This window comes from Pogoniulus pusillus, chromosome 23, assembly GCF_015220805.1.
Source record: "Pogoniulus pusillus isolate bPogPus1 chromosome 23, bPogPus1.pri, whole genome shotgun sequence".
Lineage (NCBI taxonomy): Eukaryota > Metazoa > Chordata > Aves > Piciformes > Lybiidae > Pogoniulus > Pogoniulus pusillus.
In genome coordinates this window covers 21,613,249-21,631,522 of record NC_087286.1, presented here as the reverse complement: position 1 = coordinate 21,631,522, position 18,274 = coordinate 21,613,249, and the positions used below count along the sequence as shown (strand labels likewise).

Here is an 18,274-nt window from a genome sequence, read left to right as displayed (position 1 = left end):
GTAACTAATGACGCATGACCCAAGAAGATCCTTCCAGCCCTGTGTTCCTGCTGTTTCACCAAGATGCTTCACTTCTGGGCTTTTCATTCAGGCTACTGCACTCCCCTGCAGGAGCAAGGTGTACAGCCAAGCTGGAGCTGAGCACAGCTCTTTGGAACTCAAAGCCTGCCCTGCTCACAGGAAGGAATGCAGAGTGCTGTAGAGAGCAGCACAGAGCAGCTGCAGGACTGAAGGACACCCACCAGTGATAGAGGAATCGACTACTCCTCCCTCTGAGTTCTCAGCCAGTTTTCAATGTAATCAGCATAGTTAAAAGCAGTTTAAGACTTGAACACTAGCAAGGAATCAACTACTCCTCCCTCTGAGTTCTCAGCCAGTTTTCAATGTAATCAGCACAGTTAAAAGCAGTTTGAGACTTCAACACTACTGAGGCTATTATCTACAGAGAATGACAGCTTATGTTAAACAAGCAAGTGAAAACCAAGTTTGCTGCGTGCTAAAAGCACACCATTGATTATTACTTGTTTTAAACAAAGCCGGGTCCATTCTCTGGACCACTAAACCACACTGAAACAGAGCCCTCTTCAGGGGAGATGATCTTTATTCTTACCATCGACTGCTCTACATCTGGAGACTAGCTCCCACAAGACCAGTCCCATTGCATACATGTCTATTCTCAGGAAGGCGTCTCGTTGGAAGTTGATTGCTCCCTCTAACACTTCAGGAGCCATATACCTCCTTGTTCCCACCTGCAGAGAGAAAACACAACTCGAGTTACATTCCAGCTGGACCCAGCAGCCTCCGTTGTTTGGGGATGAGCGACAGCTGGTTTCATTAGCCTTAAGGCTACTTCTGCTGAAGTTGCACCTCACTTGAAAAACAGGCAAAGGGGAGCTGGTTTTTCTGACACCGATTCTCATTAAGATCACTCAAGTCTGGGTAAGAGAACTAAAGGAACAAGGCAAAGTGCAGGGCTACATATGCGATGTTCACTCAGCGTGCACTAAAGGTCTCATTTAAATGCAGCATGGCAGGGGAAGCAGGGACCAGATCCTGACTTCCCCACTGCATCTCGCTCCAGCAGCACACGCTGCACGAGTAAAAGCTGTCTTTGGAGACAGGCAAACCACCCTGAGGTCCAGTCAGACTTGCTTGTTGTAGTGGTTGAGAGTTCCAGCACCTTTTTAATCATAGAAATTGTAGCTGTGTATTAGAAACAAAAGATTGGTGTGTCCTGAAGTGGTAGCAAAAGGCGGTGCATAGGCAGCCTTGGGTAACACCAGTCTCCTGAAGCCACAGAAGCAGTAAAATATGAAGACTGGGAAGTCTACCATGCCCAGGCTTGCTGTGATCTGGTTTGGAAAATGTCCCCTGTCACTTTGAGGGGGCTCAGTCCCCATTACAGTGCCTATCTTGTGTTTACTGCAGGTAGAGCTGTGCTGAGCTCCTCAGAGAGTTGTGGTTATATCTGGCAGAATTATAGCCCATTAGGGAGGCACAGGGAGAGAGGAGCAAGGAAGAAGGCACTTTTTTAAGGTGGGAATTGAAATGCCTTTAATACTTTCCATCGTCTCTTTTTGTTGTTACCTGAAGCAGGGAAGATCAGGGGGAAGTCAGGACACGCAAAGTACTGGAAAAGTCAAAACAGGTGACAGAAATGAGGAAAGGCAGGGCCAGGAAAGTATCCTGAGGTAAAGGCAAAGAGGGAGCCTGCACTGGAGATGGGTATTCAGAAAACCCCACAGCCACAGGGAGCGGATGCTGGGCTTGCTGTGTCCTGGCATGAAAGCAGAGTGACTGGCTGTAAGCATGGACTAACAAGAACCTTATGAAGGTCAACAAGGACAGGTGTAAGGTCTTGCACCTGGAAAAAAACATAATCCAGGAGTGCAGCACAGGTTGGGATCTACCTGCCTGGAGAGCAGACGTGTGAAAACTGATCTGGAGTCCTGGTGGCAAACAAGCTCAGTATGACCAAGTGACAAAGAAAGCAGAGAATCTTGCTTGCATTGACAGAGGCATCACCAGCAGAGATAAAGTCATTATCTCATTCTACCAAGTGCTTGTCAGGCCTTTCCTGGAGTACTGTGTTTGGTTTGGCTCTCCCTGTACACAAAAAAAAGATGTGGGCAGGCTGGGGAGGGTCCAGAGAAAGGCTACAAAGATGATCCACGGACTGGGAAGGAGTTCTCTGGAGGAAAGGCTGAGAGCTCTGGGTTTGTTCAGCCTTGAGACAAGAAGGCTTAGGGGAGACCTTCTCACCACATTCCAGTATTTAAAGGGTGGCTGCAAAGAAGGGGACCCATTTTTTCCAGGGGGTGAAATGAAAAGGACGAGGAGTAATGGGTGGCAGTTACACCTGGGGAGATTCTACTTGGACATGAGGAAAACGTTTCCTAAAGAGGCCAATCAGCCACTGAACTAATCTCCCCTGGGAAGCGGTGGAGTCCCAGCAGTGGAGCCTTCTAAGGTTCAGCTAGCCAGAGTGCTGGGCCATCCTGCCTATATCCTGCTTTTGCCAAGAAGGATTGGGCCAGATGATCCTTGAGGCCCCTTCCAACCTGGCATTCTATGATTGGATGGATATTTAATTCCAGAACAGTACTCAACAAGTCTGGTGTTAGATGGAAGAAGCTACCTGGCCCCTGGGCCTGCACAGCAGTCAGAAGGGTGTGAGCACTCTCTCTGTGCACCCAGATCAAAGCAGCTCCTGGCATTCAGATCTGAGCAGGAGCTTTTGTGGAAGATAGGTATCTCAGAGACAGAAATGCACCTACACAATCTGCCCCTGGTGCCGAGAAGCTACAGCAGGCTCAACTGTTTCAAATGCTGCTGTTGCTGGCAGTGATTACCTGTCCATGAGTGTCCCCCGGAGGCTTTCCAGGTTCAAACCGTACAGCAAGCCCGAAATCGGCGAGCACTGCCGTCAGGTCATTCTTCAGCAAGACATTTTTACTCTTGAAGTCCCTATGGACAAGCCAAGGAGCAAGTTTGGGAAGGGTTTATTACAGTGCAGGTCTAAATCCTACTACAGCCCACCGTGTTGTAAGTCTATAGGCTTAGCAGCCCCCAGCAGAACAGCTCTCTCCTTCCTTCCCCGGTGGCTCAGCAGGGCCAGATAGGGAAAATTCGGCTGCTAGGCACTGCCTGTGTCCACGAAACACAACCAAGCAGCCCTGTGCTGCCCAGCACAGAGTCAGCCAAACTCCATGGTGCATTAACCTCAGAACAGATGCAAGGAGTGATATGAAGGAGGTGCTTGAATTCGAGCAGGCAGTGCAAGGCACCATTTCCTGCTCTGAGCACCAGCTGTGGACCCCCACATCTGGACGCTTCTTACATCTGAAGTGGTGAAATACTGGAGCAAGTTGCCCAGAGACATGGTTGAGGCCCCATCCCTGGAGACATTCAAGGTCAAACTAAATGGGGCCCTGAGCAACCTGATCTAGTTAGAGATGTCTCTGCTTACTGCAGAGGGCGTTGCATGAGATGATCTTTGAGGGTCCCTTCTAAGCAATGCAGTTTGTGGTTCTGTGACTCCCGACTCCCAACAACAAAAGCAAGACAGGTCAAGGGGGTGCATTTAATCTTTATCCAAGTAAGGATGTTTGTTCCTATCTTACTGGAAATTACCAGATGCTGGTGAGACTGTCTTCAACCTGACTACATGCTTCAGCAGACTTTAGCCACATTCATCTAGTGCACTTATGTTTTACTTGCTGGATTGGTCTTCCCCAGGGAATTTGGAGGGCTGAAGCGAAGCAGCGAAGGGGGCGAGCCCACACTCAGACAAGCTGTCAGGGTGACACCAGGCAGCTGACAGGCAGGTGTAAGCACTGCAGTAGAGATGGTGAGTCTGTGCTTGAAGGTGGCTCTAAGGCGACATTTCTGTCAGTCCTGTGCTGCAGTGGAATCATTTCAAGGCAGCTCAGGTGAACCTGCAGGGACTGGCAGGCAGGGCAAAAGGATAGAGGAGGGTCACGCTGAGATACCTATGCCAGTCAAACCCTGCTGCCTGGGCTTCCTGCATTTTCATCTGAAAAGGAATGTTGGGCAATCTAATTAAATTACAGACCTTAGACAGCAGATGGCAATTGTCCTGTATGCTCAGCATTATAATTTCCCTATCATCAATTCACTCGGTGACCCTGCTGATTGCAGGACATTGCAGGCCTGCACAAAATAATTAATGAGGGCAGATACAATTGTTCTGCACTAGAGAGACCTGTCAGAATTCTTTGGGAAGAGAAAAACTGCTGGACCATAGAGAAGGGCTGCTTGCTGAGACCTCAGATGCCAGAACACCAGCTCAAAGTACCGAAAGCTGGTACCACCCAGCTTGAAAACACAGGAGAAAGGATCTCTTTTCGTTCCTTTCTAAGCCAAACACAACACCGTGGGCATTTCTGGCTCATGGATTAAAGATGGGGAAGTGGGTGCCAAGGTGCAGAGCATCCCAGAGCCAGGAAACACCAGCAGAAACCAGCCTTGGTCACCTCAGGGGGACACAAGAGATTTCTAGGGACACAGCAGAGTTTTGCAGAGCCTGCAAAACATTTGCACCCCTCCATTACACTGTTTAGCTAAGACCTGTCATCTTAGAGCCTGGCTGCTTCCCTGCTAGAGCAGTTTCCCCACAGGCTTAGAAAAGAGCCATCATTTAATGACATAGATAAACTCTTTCGCTCAGTCAGCATTAGGGGATTATGCCTTCCAGGGTGGTACAGATTGTGCATGAGATCTGTGCAAAACAGTGGCTGAGTGAGTACCACACCAATTGCTGGGCAGTCTGAACAAAGTGCTGCCAAGGGGAAGCCAGGTGCAAACCACTATTACTGCATGGGCATCTGCTGCAGTTGTTCGCTCATGCTGTGTTTTGGGCACGCAACACTTAGCTACTGTATCTTGCTATGTGATGCAGGGATTGCCTTTTGTGTTGCTTTTGGATTTTTTCCCTCTATTTTCACACATTTCCTCATTTTTCATTTGTTCCTTCCTGCCACAAACCACCTTGAACTGGCAAATGTGAGCTGCAATGCAAACGTATCCAGGAGAGGTGTGATGGTTTGGGAGTTCCCTGCCCCCCCACTCTTATGCAATCACCCAGACTGGACTCAGCCGGCTGGAGGTTAAGGAATGAAGCTTTCTAGTCACAGCTCAGCACAGCAGACAAGCAGAGAGTTACAACAGTTACAGCTACAGACACCAATAGACAAGTGAAAAGTGATACAGAGACACAGCAGCCCTCCCAGAAACCAGAATGCCCAGGAGGGGCTCCCAGCCACCCAACTTCTTTCTACCCCTCTACCTTATCCCAGAGTTTGCCTTACATGCAAGGTGAGTTTGGAGGATCAGCAAGGGGGGTCAGAAGCAGAATTAGTTGGGTGACACAGACAAAGCCCAGGGAGAAAAGCACAAGCACTGACAGATAGAGACACACTCTCACACACGGTGTCATGTCTGTTTGTGTCCCTGCTTTTGTCCATCTCAGCCAGCCTGTGAGTGCAGCTGCCATCACCACTGTTTCCTTTTCACAGCCTATCGTCTATTTCTTATCACTAAAATATTCCAATTTGCCTCAAACCAGCACAACAGAGAGAAAGATCTGATCCTAGCCATGCTGAGGTCGAATTCTCACTAACACCGTACGCATCAGACCATCTTAAAGCAGCCTCTGATGAAGGAAAGTGGCCTGGAAGAAAATAAAAGTCTGTGTAATGCTTCAAACTAGGGAATAAAAGAGCAAGTGGAGTATGAGTGAGGTCCACTTATCTTTAAGGGAGTTAGACACTGGAGACTGTATTTTCAGCTTCCACGTGGGGGCACTTTCGCACCAACAAGCAATAACCTTAATCCTCCTTGGAGTGTTTGGGCCAGTCAAGAGTTGGCTGAACCCCTGCCCAGCAGCGACCAGGGGAGTCTCGGCTGGCAACCCCAGCACCTTTACATAGGTTGTGTGAGGCCACCCAGAAACACACTCCTCCCCGGTTTAAAATGTACTTCAAACCCGAAGAGCACTAAAAGGAGTGGAGCAATCCAAGGGAAATCCTCTGTGCTCTGAAATCCCCTGCCAGAGGTATGTGCTAAGTTCACACTAACAGTGCCCTCCCCATCTTTTGTCATTTGCTAAAGGGATGAGGACACTAAGGAGCACGATCTGGTGCTCTAAAGCCCTTCTACAGCCCTTTTCTGTTCCCCACCCGCAGGAATTTTTATGTATAAACCACTGCCTTTATTCCACAGGGACAAATGTCAGGGACACAGAGGTCAGCTCCAGGAGCAGCACAAAGGCAGCTGCAGGCTCTTTCAACAGCTCCCAGCTCTGACAAACCTTCAGGTTGAGGGAGAGGGCATGTTCTGGGGGCAGGGGCACCCTTGCAGAAGCAGGGATTATCTTGCCCTACACGAAGATGGCCCTGCTAGATTGGGTACAAATTGCTGCAGCTGGACGTGGGGTGTAAGTCCCTCCTGGATAAAATGCAGTGGGTGGAGGGGCAGTATGGCCATGGATTACCACATAAATCCCTTCTGGAAAACTCCCCCCTCTTGCTGTGCTTGCAAACTGCTCTGTAGAGATGCTTTAGTCCAGAGCAAGCAATGTAGGCCTGCAGAGAAGGGCTATAACAAATAAATACCATGGCAATAAGGAGACTTTAACCCACTGCTTTCTGGATTTTTGCTGTCTCCATTGTGCAGCTACCCAGGTGGGTTGAAACATGTGCCAAGTGGTCTCAAAGGCACCATGCTGCCTACTCTGGTATCTGTCACGAGCATCCTGGCAAGACTTGGGCACTATAAAATCCAATGAAAATTCAATAGCAGCTGTTTTCTGGATTTCTACTGTTCCCTCATTTCTTACCTGAAGATCAAAAGCTCTGTGGGAAGACAGTGAAGTAATCAGTCTAAAACACTTAGGGGAAAAGCAAGGTCCAAATCTTGGTAGAGGCACAGAAATACACAGATTATAGGTGTGATTTATCAAGCACTTTCAAAGAGTGGCTCTGCAGCAGTGAGAAGGTAATCATCTATCCTTCAGACACTTGCCATAAACCATAACCAATGGTACTGAGTGTCTCAGGGACAAGACACTCACTTGCCTGTCCCCTCTTCATGTGTAGTTTAAAACAATTCTTGTCTCAGCTTGGGATTTGTTGGGTTAAAAGCCATTTACCTTCCAAAAGCACAATCTCCACCTCCAGTCAACATCCTCATTTCAAAGAGGTTGTGAACATCCAAAAGCAGCACTTGAATGGTGTCAACAGAAGCAGCCGTACCTGTGCGCTATGGCAGGTTTGTGTCCTTCACCTTTGCACCAAGGGACATCTTCATGAAGATAGGACAAGCCACGGGCCATTGTTTCTGCCACATGGCAGAGCTCGTTCCAGCTGATAATATTACCCTTCAGGTAGTCCGTCAGAGAGCCCTGCAAAACAGGATACTGTAGGCTACGTGGCAGATGTGCCAGCTCATCAGCTGGTGCTAACCAGTGCCGGAGAAACCTGAGCCTCCATTCAGCACCAGAGAAAAGGAATAATTCCCTGGCAAAGGCAGACGAGGAGAAATGAAACCCAGGAGTGTTCGTGAGTCCCCCACCCATGACAGCAGAGAGAGTACCTGGAAGTCTGAAAGGAGTCTACTAATCTACCAAGGAAGAGGAAGAAGTAAGAAAGGGAAAAAAGCATCTCAAAACAGAGCACTTCACCTAAGCTAAGAAAGGGGAAAGCCTTCCATGCAAGAAGATGATGCATGGGATGAGCTGGTTGTGGCAATGATTGACTCAGTAGACCTTGGATTAAACAGAGGGATAATGCTCCGGGCTCAAGCCCGGATTTGTAGGTGTTTGTTTTATTTAAGTGTTAGTCATGTTTGATAACTAAAGCAAGCCCTGAAATGGGAGCTCTGCCCCGCGCTTCAAAAGCAAACACGGGGCCTATCTGCAGGGCATGAGCTGGGGCTGCAGTGCTCCAACACCTGCCTCCCATGTGCGCATCTACACATGTAAAGAGACGGTGAGCACCATGTACGTGAGCTGGGTAGCCTTTTGGCCACCCTCTCTCCCTGTCTGTCTCCCCAGATCCCACCTTTATCAATTCTATCTTTGTGTAGGGAAGCCCTGAAAGCCAACAGAAGAGCCTTTGAAAGAGGGGAGCAGGAACACTCCTCTCCTACCACTGAGCCATGGATCATCATGGACACACTGGACAGATTAGAGGGGAGCTTCTGGGAGAATAAAGGACACCAAATCCTGCTACTTTACTTTCAGCCACCTCTGCCTTCTCAAAATGTATGTGCAGTGGTACATTACCTTGTCGTGGAAAGCTGTGATCAGCCAGAGCTCTGTCTCTAGGTTTGTCCCTCTTTTCTCTGCTGCGATAAACTGCAAAAGGTTTTCATGCTTCATGCCAGGAGTATTGAAAATCTCCCTCTCACTCTGCCAAGATTGCTTATCCTATAGCAGGGAGAAATGCACCATCAAAGATCAAGCTCCCCTTTAAAGCAAACAGCTCCTTCAGCTCAGTCAGAGCTGCTCACAGTCCTCTTAATATCATCCTCCAGCGGTTGGATGGGAGGTATCCCTCCCAACTGACTTTGATGCTGGAGACAGACTGGAAGTTGCTGTTCTCAGTCTCCCTTCTCCAAAACTGTCTTCAGCTATTCCTAAAGCACATGTGAGGAGAGGGGGAGGAATCCAAACTCAATCTCACTGAGAAATATGATTTGCCAAGACTTCCTAAGGGTGCTTGCAAGAATAAAGCCTGTGCACAGTGCAGACAGATCTGCACTGTGGCTGCAACTGTTACAGTGGCAAAATCTGATCTAGGCTCTGCTGAATATTCACTACCAGGTCACAGCTGGCTTGGACAGAAGATGTGCAAATCTCCACTAGCAACGCTACGACAACAAATACGGGGCAAAAAATTAATGAAGAAGGAGATGGTAGAGCAGCACAAAGATGTTTCAGTTATTCTTTCATTTGCCTTTTGATTGCTTTACTCTTCCCATCTGCATTTCCTAGAGAGTTGTCAAGAGTGTTCAAAGGTTTCCTAGAGCAGAAGACGTGATCTGACAGAAACGCTGCAGTGCAATTAGCTTTCACAGCACCAGGGCTGTGATTTGTGAGCTGTAAACTGCTTGCTAGGTTTGGGTCTGGATTTACAATCCACCCAGGCACAGCACACAAAGCCAGGGATTTGGTCCTTTGTGTGCACTTTGAGCATGACACCTGCAGGTCACCTCACTGGACTTCATCAACACAGACAGTTGCAGAGAAGTGAAGATACCCTGTAGATTCCTAAATGTGCTTCTTTTTGCCCTTCTTGCAACAACACTACCACAGGAAGCACTCAGTAATGAGATAACATGAAGAAAAGTAGAGGAAGTCAGAGTCCTTGAACTATTCCCCCCAGTAGAAGAGTCCAAAGACTCTTAATAATATGGTCTTAAAACATCTCCACAGGCACATCAGGCATCTCAGCACTGGTGAGGAAGCCCAGCAAGCAACAACCTAATGCAATGCTCTTCTCACCTGAATAGGGAAGATTTTCACTGCTACATAGTCATTCATCAGCTGAGCCTTCCACACACAGCCAAAACGTCCTCTTGCCTTGATCTCCAAGAGCTGAAGAGGCTTTAGGCCAACTAGGGGAGAAGGAGGTGGCGGGCCAGGGTCCTGCACGAGAGAAAAACACTGTCACTAGCTGAAGATAGGCTGTAAAACAAGGGAGGGGAGAAATGGAGAGATTGCATACGGGGAAAGAGGCATAAAGAAGTGACATTATATTTAATGCAAATTATTTAGATGTACTGTTTACAGCAGGAGCAACCTGAAATTCCTTATCCTGCTTTGCAAGGTATTTGTATAGAACATATCTAACTACCTATGCCTCCAAGTGTCACTTTGCATCCAACTACTGCCTCCTATCCTCTGATAAAACCTAAATTCTCCCATGGAATCACAGAATCAAGCTGGTTGGAAGACACCTCCAAGATCATCCAGACCAACCTAGCACCCAGCCCTGGCCAATCACCAGACCATGGCACTAGGTGCCCCAGCCAGGCTTGGCTTCAACACCTCCAGGCATGGCGACTCCACCACCTCCCTGGGCAGCCCATTCCAATGCCAATCACTCTCTCTGCCAACAACTTCCTCCTAACATCCAGCCTAGACCTCCCCTGTATTTTCAAACAAAGGCTATTCTGGGAGGTAAAACACAGATAACCTCAAGACTACCTCCTGCCAGAAGCACAAACTTTTTGGCCTTTGTGACCCAACAGCCAACTGCACCTGAATCCTCCCTCTTCCTTAGGTGTGTTTCACATGACCCTAGCAATGGGCAGTAAGCAGGTCTGTCAGCATCATAAAGATCATATCTGTTTAAACTCTGCATTTGTCCAGGAGAACAGCACAACTTCACAGGATGTATGGGGCTGGATCTCTGTTCTATCTCTTTCAGATGGAAAACATTCTCCATATGGGCTGTAGTGGGTAGAGGAGGGAGTGAGTGGTAGCTGGTTGGCTCTTCAGAAGAAACCAGAAGGCTCAAGACACAGCAGAGCCAACAAGGACCAGTTCTCAGTGGCTTCAGGCCACGAGGATGACCTCCTGCATGTGTTTTCTGATGGATCATTAAAAACTAAGCTTTGACAGGGAAAGCATCTCCTTTCACCCCATAAAGCTGATCTCTCTGGTCCTCTGCAAAGCTGGCTGACATCAGGCAACAGGTTTGAGAGTTTAGGGGTGGGGTAGCCACCATTCAGGGCTGTGTTAATCTTGCACATGGTAATAACCCTGCCTAAACCCATCAAACCCATCGGCCTCTCAGGGAATGCTAACACCATCATGGAGGCCAACTGTATCATCAACTTCAAGACAGGGAAGAAAAGTCAGGCCACCTGAACAGCGAGTGAAGCAGAAATGAATGTGAACATATATAGAGCAGCCTCAGTGACTTGTCTGGGGCAGAGGAAGGGGAGCGACTCCCTCACCTCGTTAATGTCGACGTGGCCGTAAGGAGGCTTGCGGTGCCGATACATCCAGAAGGCCAAGAGGATGGCCATGGAGAGGACAGCGATGGGCAGCAGTGAGTACACCAGGATGTTGAGCAGGGAGGGTGTTGGTGGGGGCGGCTCATATATGACTGCAAAACAAGAGCAGGGTAAACAAGGGAAAGGACCCTTCAGGCATGCAACAGCACTGTCAGCTACTTGTCCAGACGCATCCAAACCCTTCTCCTCCGAAGCTGACAACGCTCAGTGGCATGTCCCATCGTATCCAACAGCATTCATGAGGCTCTGTGGTTTGCTCCTTTCCATATGGCTATTGGTAATGGAGTTCCACTGGTCCAAACCACACTTTGCAAGCTGAGTCTCCATCTGACCTTTCTTTAAGATGGGTATTTCTTGCTGGGATACAGAAAAGCAGAGAATTTCCTTCTCCTAACCCTTCCAAATGTATTAAGCAAGAACGAAATCCCTCGCAGCGTTGCTTTGCCTTTTACAGTGATTGACAAGATGTCAGTTTCTAGTGAAATGCTGCTGGAGCCACAATCAAATGCACTATTCCCACAGTAGTTCTCGTTCCAAATTACATCAGTGCAGTTGAGACACAAACAATGGGAATACTAAATGGAGCCACGTTGCTATGTTGGAGACAGGGAAGGAAAAAATAGCAAGACTTGCCAAATTAAACAAAAATCTGTGAGAGAAAAAATATTTGCTACTAGGTTGCTAGGGGTACATCAATAACAGGAGATAATAACCCCCTGTAAACAATTAAAAACCTAACAGGAAAACCCAGGAAAATCTGATAATGGCCTAGTGGAACATCTCAGTAAATGCAGGCAGCTGATAGCAAAAGAAACCATCCTAAGGAAAAGATCCTTTCATGATTTTTATTGAATGATACTTTAGCAAGCACAGAGCTAAGAGAATCATCATTTCTCCAGCAGCCTCTGAAGAAGTATGTGCTGTTGCTTTTCCTCTTTGAAGTATATCCACAAACTCTTAAGCTGACACAAACACCCATTCCCTCTCAATCTCCAGATGGGCAAATCAGCAATCAAATGCCAAAGTCTTGGATGCTCAAAGTATTTGGAGGCTTATGTCCTATGAACATTAACGAAGAAGGCACCAAGCACCTTTTCACAATCCAAGTCTGGATTCATGCTCTATAAATCATTCTCTGCTCTCTTTCCCTTGTGTGGGATTTTGTTTTGCAATATGCCACTGTGAACTCCCACCTTAAAGAAAACCTGATCCTTACTGATCATATCCGAGGTTCCCACAGAGGAAAACAACCTTTAAAAGCTGCTCCTAAGGAACAGCAGGAGAATGGACTCTACGACCAAACTGCTACTTTGTTTTTCTGCCCAACATCCAATGACTCAAAGTCATCACAAAGTAGGTCTGAAGGAAGAGACCCCAAATCCCCATCCACTCTGCCACTCACCTTCTGGGCCAGTGACTTCAGGCAAATGTGTAAATTTCTCATTGCAGTAGTTGCCCTCACAGCAGCAGAAAAACACTTGAGGATTTTCTTCCGTGGCTACACACTCCTGCCTGCATCAGGAAAGGACAGATATGGCAGTGAAGGGAAGAGAAAAAAACAGCAACCAACTCTTGCCTCTTGCCCTGGGACCTGCCCTGCCCTGAACTGTCTTCTACACATGCCTTCTCCTGCTGCTGTGCTGCATAAATTGGCAGGCTCCACTAACACAAACCAACTTGGCACTCAAATACCCCAGTGGATAGCAAAGACCCTTAAAAAGACCATAAAGGAAACAAATGCTTCCATATGTACTGAAGGCATTAGATGGTGAGTAACACATAACAGCCTTCACCACTAACTGACTGAGGAGCAGAAACAGTGAAAGGCTGCATCCTTCCCTGGACACTGTCTTTTCCACTGCCTGCACCTATGCTGTCAGGGGAGAGGAGAATTTGACCATGCAATTAAAGATTGTGCCATGAAGCACATATGATGAGGGCTGAGCTAAGACTGCTCCCACAGCCTTGAGCATCACTGACTCTATACACTAGAAGGGCACCAGGCACAAGCAGCAACAGTTCTGCTGCCAGCAGGAGGGAGGCTGCAGGGTTTGGTTCTCCTTGGTGTTGTTTTTAAGTTTAATTTTCAAGTGCACCCTTCTTCTCCTTTAAAAAAATTCTTGCTGCATGAAAGCCTTTAAGAAAATCAGGCTGCAGCTCTTGGGGTTCCTTCTTTGCCTGTTCTCCAGGCAGTGCTTCAGTCCTCTCAGCATTGAGGTTTCCTTCCACACCCTGCAAGGCGTTAGGGTACTTCCATGGATCAGACCGGCTCCAGCTCCACACATCCTCCCTCTCCCACAGATCAATGCCCAAAGAGACGTGCACCGATGTCTGCAGTGCTCCAGCAGTCATTTCTTTCTGTTTCTTCAATGCCTCCTCCCCTCCCCTGTCACCTGTCGGTATGCTACCCTCCGCCTTCAGTTATTGGGGCTGCAGCGCCGCTCTCCACAGAGAACTCTACCAAACTACTTCCTGAAGCCCAGCTAAATGATATGCATAACTTCCTTCCTTCGACCACTCAGAGGAAGTAGCAGAACAATCATATGTGTCTGACATTATTACCCATTTATGAACCCATGCCAAGCCGCCCTTTCTGTGGTATCACTGCCACGGTGCCACAAGAAGAATGGAAAGAGCTCTTGACAGTCACGGGGCAGTTTGCAGAGCTTTATTCCTTCGGGGGAAATCGTCTCCTGCAAGGTCTCAGCTGGGAAGCACTTGGGTTTGTTTTTCAGACTTTTGTTTTTCTAAACTTCAAAGATAAAAGCAGCTCTTTGACTTATTCAAATGAACAAAGATGTTTCAACAAGTCCAGCGATGTTTCCAGATGCTTGTTGGTGAAATCAGATAACGAGCCCTTTGGATTTAACAGCAGCAGTATTGGAGCCTTCAATAGAAAACACATCCTTTGCTAAATCTGTTGGTTAAGAAATCAAGCTAATGAGTGAAAACAGCCTGCTCCACATCTGCAATTCATTATCCTTCTCTTTGGAGTTGGTGTGTGCTCAGGGCAGCCATCCAGGTACACATGACATGTTATATGTAGCAAATGAGGCAGTGGGAGAGGATGACAAATCTTTAGGTGGCCTTCCTGTGTGCAGTTCTGGAGCCCCCAGCACAAGCAGGACATGCAACTGTTAGAGCCAGTCCAGAGGAGGCCACCAAGATGCTGAGAGGGCTGCAGCAGCTCTGCTATGAGGACAGGCTACAAGAGTTGGGGCTCTGCAGCCTGGAAAAGAGAAGGCTTGAAGGAGACCTTGGAGTGACCTTCCAGTATCTGAAGGGGGCTACAGGAAGGTTGGGGAGGGACTATTGACAAGGTCTGGTAATGACAGGACGAGGAGGAATGGGTTTGAACTGGCAGAGGGGAGATTCAAGGTGGATGTTAGGAAAGGGTTGTTTGCAGTGAGGGTGGTGAGACACTGGCACAGGTTGCCCAGGGAAGTTGTGGAGCCCAGAATCACCCAACATGATCAAAGATCAAAGATTACATTCGGTGATTCTGGGCTCCACAACTTTCCTGGAGGTGCTCAAGGCCAGGTTGGATGAGGCCCTGAGTGACATGTTCTAGTGGGAGGTGTTGCTGCCTATGGTGGGGGGGTTGGAACTGGATGATCCTTGAGGTCCCTTCTAACCTAAACCTTTCTGTGATTCACTCCATGGCAGCCTGGCCACACTTTGCAGTGCTTCATGCACTCTTCAAGGCAATGTGAACACAGCCTCTCTGCTGGGGCTGTGTAAATAAATGAGGAGCACACAAGCCAATTTTTAAACATGACTTTTTTCCTATAACCTTAAATGTACATGTGCCAGGTTCTTGTTTCCCTAAGATAAAGACCAGATGAAGAAGCCATCACCCTCAGTGCCCTAACCTTTGCATTCCAGAGTTTTTCACCTCCCAGAGACTAGGAAGCAGCATTCAGCATGTACTGCCATGTGCTGCCTGTGCTCCAAGAGAAGCTACAGCTGGGCAGAGTAGGACCAGGTCCTGTATCCAGGGGATGCCTGAAAAATACAGGTACAGGTGAATCTCTCATGGCTGCGCCCAGGAGCTCAACATCCAAAGGGTGCTGAAGAGAGAGACAAAAGGGGTGTCAAGCATCCTCAACTGAAAAAATCACCCTGTTAGCTGCTTTTTCCATCTTGGGATGCAACACTGCCTGCATGAAAGACTGCTGAGGGCACTCAAAGGGGAAAAAAAGACAACAAAAAGACTGCATTTACACAGCCTTTATTTAATTAAAGCTAACCTTTCTTTCTTTCAGATGTTGGTCTCTGCACTTGCACTGTTGGTTAATTCTCAGAAGATTCCTTTAGCTTTGCCCTGGAACTGCAGCTTTGAAGAATCAAGCTGAAGGATAATGGATGCTCAACCCCAGGGCTGCAAAAAGGCTTGTGAGGAGCCCTGGAAACTTTTTTCCATTACAACAGAGCAATGCATTATGACAAAGTTTAAGAACCACTACATCCCTGCACAGAGACTCTTAGTGACAATACAAGTGTCGCTGTACATGAGAGCAGGCACTGAAAGGAGAAATCTGTTTACAGTAAACACTTCTGCTTGGAAGTAGGAAACTAGAGTGACCTTCTGTTCTCAGAAAGATCAGCATTAAGATGACTAATGGGCCAAGGAGGATTGATTTATTGGGAAATAAAAATTTAACTATATATAGAGCTTGGCTACACAACTGGCAGGGGAATAGGTGTGGTGGGAAAGTAACCCCAGAGCTAATAATAGAATGAAGATGAGGAACAACTCATAGTTGGGATAAGCTCAGACAATGGGCACAAAAGCAGAGGCAGTGTACAGAGCTGAAGGGAGAAAGCTCTCCATCCACAGGAGAAATCTAGCTCCAGCTTAAGTCCCACAGCTTAGGGTTTGATGTCCTGTAACTTTTGCACTGCAAAGCTACAAAAATGCACAAGAAGGAGATCAACCTTCGGCAGTGCTGCATCAAGAGAAATCCTTCAACTGCAAGTTCTGTTCGTCCTTACTGGGGGAGCTGGACTTGGGTTGGTTAGTCTCTGTCGTGTGGGGTGTTTATCAGAAGCACCCAGCCTAGAGCTACTGGACATCGTCCTTTTAAACGGTGACACTTCAGAGGGCTGTTCTCTTCAGCTGTGCTTTTCTTCCCCTCTGCAGAATTGCATCCCAGGAAATGGGAGAAGCCCAGTTTATTTTCCTAGCTGTTTAATGAGGCCAGAGCCTTCATACCACAAACCCTCGCTCCCTTGCAGCTCGCTGCCGCCACCGACACACAAACCTGTGCGCTGCTTTTGCTGTCCCAGCTCCTAACTCAGGTGAGGAGCAGGGAAACTTTCTGCAAGCTGACAATTGTCAGAGTAGCTCAGCCTCTAACCACGCACAGATATCTGTGATTTTCTAGAGAGCTCCAAACGATTCCAAGTTTTCCTCTGCATCGCCAAATGCTCTTGGAAGAACAAACTGCTCTTCATCTGATGGTACAGGACACGTTTTTCAGCGCATGCCAGAGTTGTCAAAGCTTTGCTAAGGAAAAGAGAAACAATACTAACACAACACCACACCACCAACAACCCTTACAGTGCATTCTGCAGCTTCTACATAGAAAATCAAGGCTGGTAAGCAACAGTTCAGAGAGCTGCTTTAGCAACAGAAATAATTACAGGAGATGAATGGGCCAACTGCCTTGGACTTGCTTTCTTTCCCTCGATGCAAAAATCATGAGCCTTTGCACTCAGAGGAACAATTAAGCCTGTGTTCAAAGAAATCAGTTAGGTTATTACCTGTCATAACAGTTGAAGTCATCTAACCAGCAGCCTTTCTTCACCAGCTCAATGGAGCCCGAGTTGTTCCTCCAGGAGGCGTAGCAGTGCAGCCTCTTGTCTTTCTCACCCTCGCAGCGCTCCACACCGCTCTGGTTCGTCTTCTCCAACTCCCAGTTAGCATTGTAGTAAATGCATTCTCTTGTCTCAGCCTCCCCATGGCCTGGTCCTGAAGTGAAATTCAAACCAAGTATGTTAAGATCCCAAGACAGGCATCTCCATGTGACTAGGCCTCCCTGGGAGCTAGGCAACTCATCGATGTGAGCTTCAGCATGGTGTGGAGAGTTACTCTCTACTAAAGAGGTCAGGTTTTCCTTGGCTCACAGTAGGAGCTCATAGTGAAGTCAAGAGCCCAGCTGAGATATCCCTCCTAGTCTCCTTTAGCCAGTGCTTCAAAACCAGGACCCTAACAGGAATATGTGCAAGGAGACCTATACCCAGTGTTTTCTGACCGCAAAACGCCTGTTTAACAGAGACAGGTTCCTAGGGTGCTGGGATGTCACACAATGGAGTGACCCTCCACTCTTTGGGAAGTATCTATGTGACACGTGCCATGTTTTCAGCTGCAGTTGACAGAGCTCATGCTGACTTCCCAGCCAAGGAAAACCTTCAGCAGAAAGCAACTCTGTTCCCCAAACAACCCTGGCCACCACAAACCAAGGGGTCTCCTTAGCCTGCAGATCTTTCACCCTTGTACCAAAGAACCAAGTAGCTGCTATTGCCCCAAATTAAACAGTTTCCTTATAGCCACTGTGGCACAGAGCCAAAGCACAGATTACACCCCTTAAAAATGGAGTCAAGTAAGGTGACCTGCAGGTGCCCTACTCTGCCATGAGCCTTAGAAATCCTCTCTTCATTTGGAAATATTGATTTGTGGCATCTTAAGGATCAGTTTAAAATGTGGGAAAGAATTAAACAAACATGCAACACATAAGCAGACAACCAGAAAAGGTACCAAAAAGCTTGTAATTTCATAAATCCTGAGATGCCCTGCAGTCATCTCTCTTTGGGATCACCCAACCTAAGGTAAGGTCAGACCTGGCCATTATTTTGATGTATTGCTATCATGGAAAATGTAGGTATCCCAATAAAATGTGTTGACAACTGGCAGAAAACACAAATGGGTCCCACAGGATGGTGAAATGAAAGTGCTGTACTCCCAAAATAGCCAGACCTTTGCAAAACACTGAACTAAGTTGCTGCCTGGAAAATTCTTCAGTGTTTTGATGACTCTGTCTTCTCCAAAGACCACGAAATATTTAATGGTGAGATTAAGGCATTCAGGGCCTTGTCTGTCTATGTAAATGCAACCCTGCCTGTGATTCCCACTCAACATTCAACACTCAGCAGCCACTTCCGAAAGGTACCTACAATTGTGGTGATGCAATTCAGTCTGCATAAGACACTGAGCAGCAAGTGTCTT

The 18,274-nt window shown here is 47.6% G+C and overlaps 1 protein-coding gene across 2 annotated transcripts in view; it reads right to left on the bottom strand.

The window, feature by feature from the left end:
- Nucleotides 1-18,274, bottom strand: part of ACVR2B (activin A receptor type 2B) — a 109,339-nt gene that overhangs the window by 7,561 nt on the left and 83,504 nt on the right. For both annotated transcript variants that reach the window (XM_064162877.1, XM_064162876.1), the window contains 8 exons: nt 16,813-17,020; nt 12,449-12,558; nt 10,987-11,138; nt 9,527-9,670; nt 8,306-8,449; nt 7,275-7,423; nt 2,853-2,967; nt 611-749 (listed from right to left, as the gene is read on the bottom strand). In XM_064162877.1, coding sequence (XP_064018947.1) covers nt 611-749; nt 2,853-2,967; nt 7,275-7,423; nt 8,306-8,449; nt 9,527-9,670; nt 10,987-11,138; nt 12,449-12,558; nt 16,813-17,020 — 1,161 coding nt within the window. The remainder of the gene's footprint in view (nt 1-610; nt 750-2,852; nt 2,968-7,274; nt 7,424-8,305; nt 8,450-9,526; nt 9,671-10,986; nt 11,139-12,448; nt 12,559-16,812; nt 17,021-18,274) is intronic.